This window comes from Musca vetustissima, unplaced genomic scaffold (assembly GCF_032173495.1).
Source record: "Musca vetustissima isolate MV318-11 ecotype Yass unplaced genomic scaffold, APGP_CSIRO_Mvet_v1 utg23361, whole genome shotgun sequence".
NCBI classification, from domain to species: domain Eukaryota; kingdom Metazoa; phylum Arthropoda; class Insecta; order Diptera; family Muscidae; genus Musca; species Musca vetustissima.
This window is the reverse complement of record NW_026881609.1, coordinates 1-12,976: the sequence shown is the minus strand read 5'-3', so window position 1 is coordinate 12,976 and position 12,976 is coordinate 1. Positions and strand designations below refer to the sequence as shown.

At 37.9% G+C, this 12,976-nt stretch overlaps 2 protein-coding genes across 2 annotated transcripts; one reads left to right on the top strand and one right to left on the bottom strand.

Moving 5' to 3' along the window:
* The first annotated feature begins 1,805 nt into the window (after positions 1-1,805).
* LOC133327562 (uncharacterized) lies at positions 1,806-3,572 on the top strand. Its single transcript, XM_061536079.1, has one exon. It carries the CDS (start codon positions 1,806-1,808, stop codon positions 3,570-3,572), a length of 1,767 nt encoding a protein of 588 aa, XP_061392063.1.
* A 2,462-nt stretch (positions 3,573-6,034) lies between these two features.
* On the bottom strand, positions 6,035-7,957 carry LOC133327566 (uncharacterized). The gene has a single exon (XM_061536082.1). It carries the CDS (start codon positions 7,955-7,957, stop codon positions 6,035-6,037), a length of 1,923 nt encoding a protein of 640 aa, XP_061392066.1.
* Between the last annotated feature and the right edge of the window lie 5,019 nt (positions 7,958-12,976).

Genomic DNA, 12,976 nt, shown 5'->3' with positions numbered 1-12,976 from the left:
ACCTCGGCTTATGGAACAAACGTTCTGTCACAAACCAATTAAGTAAGTAACCGAATTTGGTATAAATTGGTTTACATTGGGTGTCAAATCTTCCTACCAAAAATGTCTCATGACATAGCCTGCCATTTTTTGAAGGCCCCGAATGATTACTGGTATTTTAATTGTTCACCTCAAAATAAAATTCAACCCGGCCAAACCTAAGGGCATTTTTATACCCTACACAACTATGTTGTCAGGGTATTATAGCTTTGTGCAGCCCCAAGAGTTTGTAACGCCGCGAAATATTGGTCCTAGACCCACCTTTAAGTATACCGATCGTCATATCTCGACTAGCTGAGTCGATCTAGACATGTGTGTCCGTCCGTCCGTCCATCTGTCCATTATAATTTGTAAACACGATACAGACCACAGTTATGGACCAATCTTCACGAAATTTTGCATGTAAGATGGGTTCTGGCCAATGAAGACCCCTATTGTTTTTGGTAATGATCGGTTGATGTTTAGGGGATGAAATGGACCAAATACTTAATTTTTGTCTGATTTTCGGGTCGCTCCAGAGGCCGCAATTATGGACCAAACACCGCGAAATTTTACATGGACAAGGGGATCGGGCCAAATAATAAACATGCATGTTTTGATAAAGATCGGTCAATATTTAGCGGGTCAAATGGACCCTGACTTTTGTGTGAAAAATGATAAAATTTGTATTCTATGGCGTATATATTAACCCCTGACGGACATATACCCGATAAGTTGATAGTGTATCCAAGAGGAATGGTTGACCTTTAAATTGATACCACTTATATTGTCGTATGTACTCGGATGTCGGAGATACACTTAAATATTTACAGGTGATTACGTATTCAGATATTATTTAGTAAGCCATTATCACACTAGTGGGTGGAACTATAGCGCTGATCGCTTTGAAGTGTTCAATTAGTCTCTAGTTATGGCCAAGGACAACGCCTATAATTTTCGGTGATGATCAGATAATAATTTTTGGATGAAGTGGACCGAAAACTTCATTTTTTGGTATTTTATCGAGTCGATATATAGGCCACAATTATAAGCCGAACATCACAACAGTACCCATGATGAAGGTAGTATGGACAAGTAATTAGAAGGGCTTTACCGGATATTAGTAAAATTCGGAAAATATGTCAGTGTAAGGGAGAGGTGCTGTTGATCTCTTATCGGTTAAAAGGGTGCAAATATCACGAAATATTGCCGAGGCTAGAAATACACATCCGCAGAAAGTAAGAGTTCTGTGGTAGTTGTGTAGGCTATCGTATGGTCGGCCCCGTCCGACTATACTGCTCCGCTCACTGGTTACTTATTGTTTTATAATGTGGGTAATATTTCCCAATAATTATTTCAGTAAGTGAAACATGAAGTTCAAATGAGAGACTACACAAAAGAAAATTGACTCCGCGGCCCTGCTTGTCTCAGAATCTAGCAATTACCCTGGGATTTTTACTTTGTTTCACACTGGTATTTACTTTTCCATACAAAGTATATTTCAATATTTACACATTTGAAGTTGTAATTAAAAATGCATCCAGGCAAATAAGTACATCGCATAAATATCCCTCTAGAAAGGACAACATGAAAAATCAGTGTAAAACCAAAGCACTTATAAATAACAAGTACAGTTCCATCAATATTTAATAATGAATCTAAAAATATTCATATTTTTATTAACATTTTGTCTTTTTACAAAACAATCACCGGGCGAAAATAATTTCTACAAAATTCTATCATCAGAAAATCGATTTGAAAAAATGGGAATATTTCAACCAAAGAACATGGCAGAACTAATTAATAAAGTTTCCGCATTTTGGAATCTGACAACAATTGTCATAATTTATGGTAGCAATTTGGAAAATAATCATCTAGCCATGGAGTTTTTAAATGAACTTCACCAGAAAAATAATTATTCGGAATGCATACCACGAATGACTTTCAGAGATGTAGATGTTCAGAAGCCATTATATGATATTCCAGGAGTGGATGCAAAAACCTTGGTGCTAACCCTAATGCATACGGTTTATGATAATATTTTGAAAACAACAGCCATGCTAACACGTAATCGTAGAACGGTTCCATCGATTTATCTCCTACATACCCTCACCTATGTGGAATATTTCGAATATTTATTTCGACAATTGTGGAAATTCCAGCTGAGAAGATCTTTAGTTATTATGAATGCTAGAAATGTATTAACCATGGATCCATATCCGATATTGAGAATTGTTAATGTGACCTTACAACCTATGGCAGAATGGTTTCCCATAGTTGATGGCATTAAGGATTTCCGAGAATATACCATGAATATGCCGATTCAAAGTGATATTCCCAGTACATATTTTTACAAGGACGCAAAAAGTGGACAATTTATAGCTGACGGCTTGGCTGCTTGGATTATAAATGAGCTAATGGCCCGCCTGAATGTCTCCCTCAATGTATATCCCTTACACTACAACCACTCGTATTTCATAAATTCCCATCAAATTTGTCAGCTGCTGCGTAGTGGAGAAATGGAAATAAGCCCCCACGTAGTGTCATTTGTTAAATATGAACCCGAATTCGATTTTAGCTATCCCTACACGACTACCACGCGTTGTATAATGATGCCTCCAGGCAGAGAACACATCATAGCTTTTCGAAAATTCTTGAATTGGAAATTGTTTTTATTTCTAACAGTTATGCTACTCATCTACGAATTTGTATGGCATACCTACCTCGAATACTGTTCAAATCGTTCGAATTGCCCGCACCTTTATCGTCCCTTCTATATAATTTGTATTCTCTTGGGTGTTCCGATGCCAGCAATACCCAGACCGACGTTGAAACGTCTACGTTCCATACCATTCATTCGAATTTTATTGCTATACTTTCTGATCACATTTACTGGGAATTATAGTTCTACGCTCTTCTCCAGTAAATTATCTTCATTCCTCACCGCCAGCTATTTCAAAACTCCCTCACCAAAATTACAGGAAATACTCTCCTCCAATATACCGATTATAATGCGGCCATTTGAAGCTGAGTTTTTTATGAAATATTTCAAAATTAATACCGATGATCAGCAACATTTTGTGAAGGCTTCATATGAGACGGTTTATGAGCATCGTTCGCAGCTTAATACCTCCTTTATGTATCTGATAACCCGTCCCGAATTTGACGTCATCAATGAACAGCAACGTTATTTACACACCAAACGTTTCATCCTGACCGATGTGTGTCATGGTCCATATCCCCTGCAGTTTCAATTGGCCGCCGATAACCATTTCCTGCCGTTGTTACAACTTTTCGTACTTCGCCTACGTGAGGCTGGTATTACGAAATACCAGAGGCAAACCCTATTTCAAAGGGCCAAGAAACATGGTAAAATTGATTACATAAGGGAAGAGGTCAATGATGTGACTACGAAAATCAATATGAATATCACATTAAATACTCTGGCGGCTATAAAGTATATTCTGGTAGCGGGTTATATCTCTAGTTTCGTTGTATTTTTAATCGAATTATATTCGAAACGAGGTCTAAGTTTATTAAAAAATAACTTATAAAAATGTACTCAAAACTTTATATGTGTGTTATGCGCACAATATTTCATCAAATAAAAACTAAAATTCAAACAGTCGTATTGGTGTTCTTAATTTGACCGGCAAGTAGTAACGGACTCGCCGCAGATCTTCATCAATTCCTTTTCCCTTGTTACCTGAATAAATCAGACATGTAAAAACGTCGTTGAGTTCGGGCGGGTCAAATTTTGTACAGACCCCAATATATACCCTAACCAGTAAGGAAAGTTCAAAAGTCGGACGGAGCCGACTATATGATACCCTTCGCCACTTTGGATACATACAAGAGATGTTAATAAATACAATATCCTGTAGATAGAACAGACATATAATCTTTTGAGGGCCATTGAAATGGAATGGGGTGAAAATAAATGTGTGATCTACATAGATATTTGAACCAATTAAAAACCCATCCACATACCATTCTGAAATCTATGAAAAATTGCATGTCAATCGGATTCTTTTGGTTACCATTTGTATGAAATAGAGCAAAATAATGGTTATGGATTTATATGCAAATCTGGACCTAATTGAGCAACCGCGGCATATAACGTTTGGTATGCTGCAGCACAGGTCCACAATTTTATCTCGCGTATATGGAACAGACGTAGGCTCCTCGGTGCACCACTTACCTAAAATCGGACGAAACTATATATGAGAGCTCTATATAAATCTGAATTGATTTTCACAAAACGTCGTATACATTATTATGGACCTATCTCAATACGTCATTCCAAATTTTGTATTAATCGGACAATCCTTGGAAGTTTGGTGCACCATTTACCAAAAAATCGCTAGATATATCCAAATCTAAACCGATTTTCACAAAACTTCGTATACACCAATGTGGACCTATTTTAATACCCCCTGCAAAATGTCTCAATAGAAATAAATTTTGACAGTTTGGTGCATAATTTACCTAAAATCGAACGAAAATATATATTGAAGCTATATCTAAATCTGAACCGATCTTCACCAATGTGGACATATTTTAATACCCCCTGCAAAATGTCTCAATAGAAATAAATTTTGACAGTGTGGTGCATAATTTACCTAAAATCGAACGAAAATATATATTGAAGCTATATCTAAATCTGAACCGATCTTCACGAAACTTAGCACGCATCACACCTGGCGCAATATAGTACGCCATGTAAAAGTTCGTGCAGATCGAAAGGTATATACATACTTTGGTGCACCAATTACATAAAATCGGACAAAAATGTATATGGGAGCTATATCTAAATCAGAACCGATTTTCACGAAACTCAGCACACATCATTCTAGACCTAATTTAGTAGCTGTGCCAAATTTCGTGCAAATCGAAGGATATATAGGGACTTTGGTACATCATTTAAATTAAATCGGACGAAAATATATATGGGAGCTATATTTAAATCTGAACCGATTTTCACGAAACTTAACACACATCATTTTGCACTTAATTACGCTATGCCAAATTTCGTGCAAATCGAAAGATATATAGGGACTTTGGTGCACCATTTACATAAAATCGGACGAAACTATATATGGGAGCCAAATTTTGTGCAAATCGAAAGATATGTAGGTTTTATGGTGCACCATTTACCTTAAATCGGATGAAAATATATATGGAAGCTATATCTAAATCTGAACCGATTTTTATGAAATTTAGCTCACATCTTTCTAGATTTAATTTAGTACGTTATACCAAATTTCGTGCAATTCGAAAGATATATAGGTACTTTGGTGCACCATTTTCCTTAAATCGGACGAAAATATATATGGGAGCTATATCTAAATCTGAACCGATTTTTCCCGATTTTTTTCCGATTTTTCAATTTCAATAGGGTTTGTCCTTGCGTCAAACAAATGAGCTGTGCCAAATTTCATCCAACTCGGATCATAAATGCGACCTGTACTTTGTTTACAATTTAACATGGACCGACGGACGGACAGACGGACGGAAATGCAGAAATCGACTTAAAAAGTGATTCTACGCATATTCTCAAAGGGAACCATGCATCTATCTCGTTGCCTGTTACAAACATATGCACACACACATAATACCCTGTACCACAGTGTGGTGAAGGGTATAAAAATGCCTAAAATCGATCGGAACATAGATATGGGGGTAAATACGTGGTAAATACGAATGAACCTCTAAAATAGGAAACTATAGCTATTTAGGTTGAAACACGGGCCTAACACAACCGAAATATTCGTCGTAGACCCATAATATATCGACTATCTGAGTCGATATAGGTCTTAACGAAATTTTGCATGTAGGACCGAAGTGGATATAATTTAGCATTCCGGCGTGGATTCTTTAAATAACATTTTTGAGGATTTTTTTTTGATTTTATTGGTAATTTAAGTTTTATTAGAGATTAACATTTATTGGATTCATAAAACATTTAATAAAAAATAATGTGTTGTAAAATAGAGGTGTGTACAATTTCAAAAGCTTAAACCTCAACTGTGTCCTTCGAACTCCTTTGTAGAACATGAAACCTTTTGATTTGACTCCATACTTTTTCCCCATACAATTCGTAAATAAAGGCCATAAAGCTGCTGATATAACCCACACCCAAGACGTAAAGCATTGCCGATAAAGTTGTAACTGTGGTTGTCGTTTTCGGTGGCAACTGCCCATCTCCGTCACGTACATAATTAATTATGCCCTGCTTCTGGGCCCTTTCAAACAGCGTACTTTTTTGATGATCATATATTCCCGACTCATGCAAACGAAGAATAAAGAAATGAAACAAATTTCCGAAATGACTATCGGCACGTAGTTGAAATTGTAGCGGATATGGGCCATGACATACGCTTGAAAATTGAAAACGTTTGGTCTGCAAATAACGCTGTTGTTCATCGAACACGGCATATTCCTCCCTGGTCGCAAAATACATAAATGCGGGATTGAGTTGGGAACGATATTTTTGAACATCTTGGTTGGAAAAATTAATAAAATATGGTAGGTCCACTGAACTGATTTCATGATAATCCAAAAAAGCCTTGGCATCAAAGTGGCGCATTATTATCGGAACTTTGGCGGAGAAAACATCGCGCAAATGTGTGGCTGGACCGTTGAGTAAATTTGCCGTCAACAGCGAAGTTAGGCAACTTGAGCAGATTTGTGAAATATAATTTCCGCTGAAGGCAATCAGAAAATAGATAATCAAAATCCGCAAGAACACAAAGCAACGCAATCTACCCAAGGGGGGTTCAAATTTAAAATGTGGTACCGGGATACCCAAAATAATACATAGAATATAAAATGAACGATGTTGATGGCAGCTGTAAACACGCTCTACCTTGGTATTGTACAGCACCTCATATATAGCCACAAATATGGCCAAAAACACACACAATTTCCAATCGATAAAACTTACAAATACAATATTCGAAGTTTGTGGCCGTGGCCTCATAATGCAGCGGGATGTGGTCTTATATGGGTAAGTAAAATCAATGTTGGGGTCAAGGCCAATAGTCGGCACCAAATGAGGACTCAGCTCAATCTCTCCACTACGCAGCAATTCAAAAATTCGACGATAATTAAAAATATAGGAATTTTCGATACTTAAAGGGCGTACCTCCAGGGTGACATTGAGGCGTGACATTAACTCCCGCACAATCCAAGCAGCCAAACCATCGGCAGCAAATTTTCGTGTACGACTATCCAAATAAAAATATGTGGCCGGTATATCAGTTTGTACGGGCATGTGCAAAATGTAACCCTTAAAATCCTTAACCCCTTCCACAATAGGAAACCAATTTCGCATAGGATACCCCGTCACATTAACAAATTCTAATTCCGGATACGGCTGCATAGTCAGCAGATCTTTACCATTGACAATTGCCAATGGTCGGCGCAGCTGATATCTCCACAATTGTTCAAATAAATAGAGATGATCTTCCGTATATGTATAGGTGAGTAGCAGATATATTGTAAAAACGGATCTATATTTACGTGTAGCATACGCTGTTGCCTCCACCACATGATCATAGACACTATTCATCAGAGTCAATACCAAAGTACTGGAATTTATATCGGCAATCTCATAGAAAGGTTTCTCTATGTCCACGTCACGCAACAACATTTGCGGCAATCCATGTAAATAGGTATGCCTCCGATGTAATTCTTTCAAAACATCTTGAAGGAAATTATTTTCCGATATCCGGGAATTATAAATTACATACACTGATGATATGTTCCAAAATTCGGCAATAGTATTTATCAAAGTTGTCATATTCTTGGCGTGGAATGTATCCTTCAAAGCACTGTGCACATTATATTGTAAAATTGGATCGATTTTGCTGTCAGATTCTGCTGCTCTAATAAAAATGCAACCGCTTATCAGTAGTAATACAATTTTGCAAAACATTCTTAATCGTTGGAAACTCAATTTTATAATGATTTTTGTACGCTAAAAAAATATTATTTTAGCTCATTTTAGGATGATTGTGTTTAAATCCCTGTAGACTTAATTTAGTTGTGTAGAAAAACAAATATCTAATTGATGGTATCCTTTACAGTCGCACTGCATTCTTATACAATTAATTATCAGTAAAAAAAATAAAGAATGTTGTGCACCAACATTTTGGAGGAGTGGAAATATTCCCTATTGGTATGATAGCTTTATATTTATAAATTTACTCGTATATTACTCAAAGCCTTCACTCGTATATTACTCAAAGCCTTATGGCTACTTAGTGTGCAGTTATGATTTTTTGTCTCTTTTCTCTAAAACTGATTTGTTGTGGTAGAAATGAAAGAACTTCTGCTTATTTTGGACTAAAATTACGTTTATTTATATCCGAGGCCTACTCCGCTCAACTTACCCATCTGCTTGATGAAAGCATTTCTTGTCCCGATAATAATAATATAGAGGCACAATGGCAGAGAATTACCCACTCCCTACAAACTGCAGTAAAAGCAACACTTGGGTACCAAAAACCACCACCAAGAAACCCATGGAACGATCAGGAGTGTCGTAATGCTACTGAGGTGAAAAACGCAGCGTATAGGGCATCCCTGCAGACAGTAGCAACACGTAACGTGATGGAGAACTATCGGGAGAAAAGGAGAGAGGAGAAACGTATATTCAGAAAAAAAAGAAGAAAGAACAAGAAAAACGTGAGCGTGAGCAAATCGAGATGTACAGGAGTCAGAATGAAATCCGGAAATTTTACCAACGAGTAAAACACCAAACCGAAGGCTTTGGTGCAGGCACATCCTCCCGTAGAGATGAAGAAGGAAACCTGGTGACAGATACAGACAGCGTGTTGAGGATTAGGAAGGAGCATTTCGAAAAGCTTCTAGTATCAAATAGTGGCGATAAAGAAGATAACCCAAAACCAATAAGAGATGATGGTATAGAGTGTATACCACCTAGCCAAGATGAGGTCATAAAAGCCGATGGGTTACCAGCCGAACTATTCAAGACTGGTGGCCAGGTGCTGGTCAGGAGCATGCACCAGCTGATTAGTACAATTTGGCTAGATGAATGCATGCCCAATGATTGGAACCTCAGCATCCTGTGTCCGGTGCACAAAAAAGGAGACAAGACGATATGTGCCAACTATAGAGGAATAAGTCTCCCTCCCATCGCATATAAAGTGCTATCCAGTGTGCTGTGTGAACGATTGAAGCCAATGGTCAATGACATCATCGGACCATACCAATGCGTCTTCAGACCTGGCAAATGCACCATTGACTAGATTTTTCACTCTGAGCCAAATCTTGGAAAAGACCCACGAAAAACACATCGACACATACCACCTATTTGTCGACTGTAAAGCCGCATTCGACAGCCTTATCCGTTCAGAGGTGTTTAAAGCCATGTCTGCGTTCGGCATTTCTGCAAAATACGGCTATGCAGGATAACTTTAAGTGGCACAAGGTCAGCAGTTAAAATAGGAAAGGACCTATCGGAGCCCTTCAATACCAAACGAGGATTCAGACAAGGTGACAGTTTGTCGTGTGATCTTTTTAACATCCTACTGGAAAAGGTCATACGAGACGCAAAGGTGAACAGAAATGGCACTCTGTACACCAAACAAGACATGTTACTCGCCTACGCCGATGACATCGATAAATGGGTCGAACATTGCGAGCGGTAACAGCCACCTTTGAACAAATTGAAAAAGAGTCTGCCAATGTGGGCCTGGCAGTAAACGGCGAGAAGACCAAGCTGATGGTATCAACGCGCAAGACGTCCAGTAGACTCGGACCAACTGTGGAACTTGAGAACTACAGCTTCGAGGTAGTTAAAGATGTACCGCCATAAATAAAACGAATGACATCAGTTTTGAAATTCGGAGAAGGATTGTGATGGCCAACAGATTCTACTATGGTCTAAGTAAGCAGTTTAGAAACAAGGCTACCTCCCGCCAGACCAAACTCACACTTTACAAGACGCTGATACTACCCGTGCTATTATATGGATCAGAAGCATGGGTACTTGCGCAAGCAGATGAGGCAGCTCTTGGGGTGTTTGAGAGAAAAATTCTCCGAAAGATCTACGAGCCGATCTGTGTCGACGGTGAATATCGGCGTCGAATGAACCACGAGCTTTACAATTTATACGCGGACATCGACATAGTCAGTCGTATTGAGCTGCAGCGACTACGGTGGCTAGGCCATGTTGTGCGAACGAATGAGAATGCCCCAGCTCAAAAGGCATATAAAAGCGAGCCTACTGATGGTTCCCGTAGAAGGGGAAGGCCACGAATTAGATGGAAAGACCAAATAGAAAACAACATCTTGGAACGTGGTCTTCCAAATTGGTGGACTTGCGCACAAGACCGACGCGTTTGGAAATCTTTTTTTCAAAAAAAAATTTTTTTTCAAAAATTTTATATATATTTACCATAAATTCCTACGACCCATTTCTAGGGAATATACAGTGGGTCACAGCCAAAAGTACCCGTTTGATGTCTATGCTTTTCACGAATTAAATTCAACCGTGTCAAGGTTCGGACATTTGGCATCACACCAGAACATTCCTTTCCGGAGCAGATTTTTCTTGTAGTGACGGACTTTTTTTCCATACAGACTACAATATTTTTCTTCAATGGTATGCAACTGCATAATGTGCAGCCTTAGGAAGATAAGGAGGTGGCTTTGAACGCTAAGGCGCCGGACAACAACAGATGCCATGGGAACCAGCGTTCAAATCCCAGCCGGGCACAAGCTGAATTTTTGAGTTTTGTTTTTAGGGTGAAGGATCATTCATGTAAATGTTTTTATACCCTTCACCACAGTATGGAGGGTATATTAATTTTGTTTTTCGTTTGTAACTCATCGAAATAATCATTTCCGACCCTATAAAGCATATATATTCTTGATCAGCGTAAATTCTATGACGATATAGCCATGTCCGTTTGTTGTAATCACTCTAGCGTTTAAACGAATTGAGATAGATCGCCAAAATTTTGCATAGAGTCTTTTGTCTGCAGGCAGGTCAAGTTCGATGATGGGCTTTATCGGTCCACGTTTAGGCATAGCTCCCATATAAGGGTACCCCTAAATTTTCGGTATTTTGTGGTTCTTGAGCGTGTTTTTCAACCGAACTCGCTGAAATTTACAACATTGGGCTTTTTATTGGGTACTTAATGTCTCCACAAAAAAATTATAAATATAGGTCCACGGTACCTCCTGCTTGGCAGTATTTTGGGGGTTTTGATCGTATTTATTCGCCGAATTAGCTGTAATTTAGTATTTTGAGTTCTTAATTTTTTTTCTTAATTTTGAGTTCTTTCAACCGAATTTGCTGCAATTTGTTATTTTGTAGTCGTATATGGTAACAAATCTCCTTACCAAAAATTGTTAATAGTCGCCCCCTTTTTGGGGTAGTCCCCATATAACCCCCTGTTTATATTAAAATATTTAATTGATTTGTTCCGCGTTTTGCGTTTGGTTCTATGTCTCGGTTGTAATAATTTCACATTCGGATGATAGCAAGGAAGATCTGGAGGTATTAGAACTAGGGATAAGCAAATCGACTTTCGACTAATCGATTAATCGACTTTCTGTATGGAAAAGTCTAAAAGTCGAAGTCGACTTTTGATTATTGAGAAAATCGCAAAATCGACTTTACAACATCGGCTTTCGATTTTCCTCATAAATACTTGTTTTATTATCATGAAGCCCAAATTGCCCAAAAATCACACATTCCAGAACTTTATTTTATCTGTTTACAAAAATTCATATAAAAAATCAAATTTTTCGGTGATTTTGCATTAGTCGGTAAAAGTCGAAAATCGATTTTGATCAGGTTTAACAAAATCGAAAGATCGAAAAGAGGACTTTTTAGTCAAAGGCAAAAGTCGAAAAGCCTAAAAATCGACTTTTTGGTCAGAGGCAAAAAGTCGACTTTTACGCTCAATTACGTATCCCTAATTAGAACGTAAGGTTCGATAATGAACTATAGCCGCATTTAGACCTAGCCCCTGTGTGGAGGTTCCAGAAGGAGTGGACCGATATTCCCCATCTTTGAATTTGAACTAGGTTTGGAAGAAATAATAAGATTGGCAAAGTTTGGATGAAATCTTAATTTTCTGAAACGGATTTGATCCAGAGAAACATGGGGTCTAGGACCAATATTTCGATGAGGCACATTTTCACCATGTTAAGGTGTATACACCACATTTATACCATGTTAAGGTGTATAATTATCCATTAAAAATTTCTGAAATTTGTTTTTAGAAATGTCGGCATAGGTCTACTTTTTGGTATGTTCTCTATATTTTCATTTCTATTACCAGTCAGTATATCTATGGTGGAGGGTATCCAAAGTTCGGCCCGCTTTTTCACTTGTTTTTATTAATTTCTCTTTCGAGATGAGCTACATGATCGGTGTTTGAAAAATATTTCTTTAATAAATCCACGCCTCAGTTGGCCCTTGAAAAATATTCTTTAATAAATCCACGCCTCAGTTGGCCCTTGAAAAATATTCTTTAATAAATCCACGCCTCAGTTGGCCCTTGAAAAATATTCTTTAATAAATCCACGCCTCAGTTGGCCCTTGAAAAATATTCTTTAATAAATCCACGCCTCAGTTGGCCCTTGAAAAATATTCTTTAATAAATCCACGCCTCAGTTGGCCCTTGAAAAATATTCTTTAATAAATCCACGCCTCAGTTGGCCCTTGAAAAATATTCTTTAATAAATCCACGCCTCAGTTGGCCCTTGAAAAATATTCTTTAATAAATCCACGCCTCAGTTGGCCCTTGAAAAATATTCTTTAATAAATCCACGCCTCAGTTGGCCCTTGAAAAATATTCTTTAATAAATCCACGCCTCAGTTGGCCCTTGAAAAATATTCTTTAATAAATCCACGCCTCAGTTGGCCCTTGAAAAATATTCTTTAATAAATCCACGCCTCAAGTTGGCCCTTGAA

Excerpts from the sequence above, each read along its gene's own strand:
- LOC133327566 (XM_061536082.1), bottom strand. The coding sequence starts at position 7,957 with ATGTTTTGCAAAATTGTATTACTACTGATAAGCGGTTGCATTTTTATT.
- LOC133327562 (XM_061536079.1), top strand. The coding sequence starts at position 1,806 with ATGGCAGAACTAATTAATAAAGTTTCCGCATTTTGGAATCTGACAACA.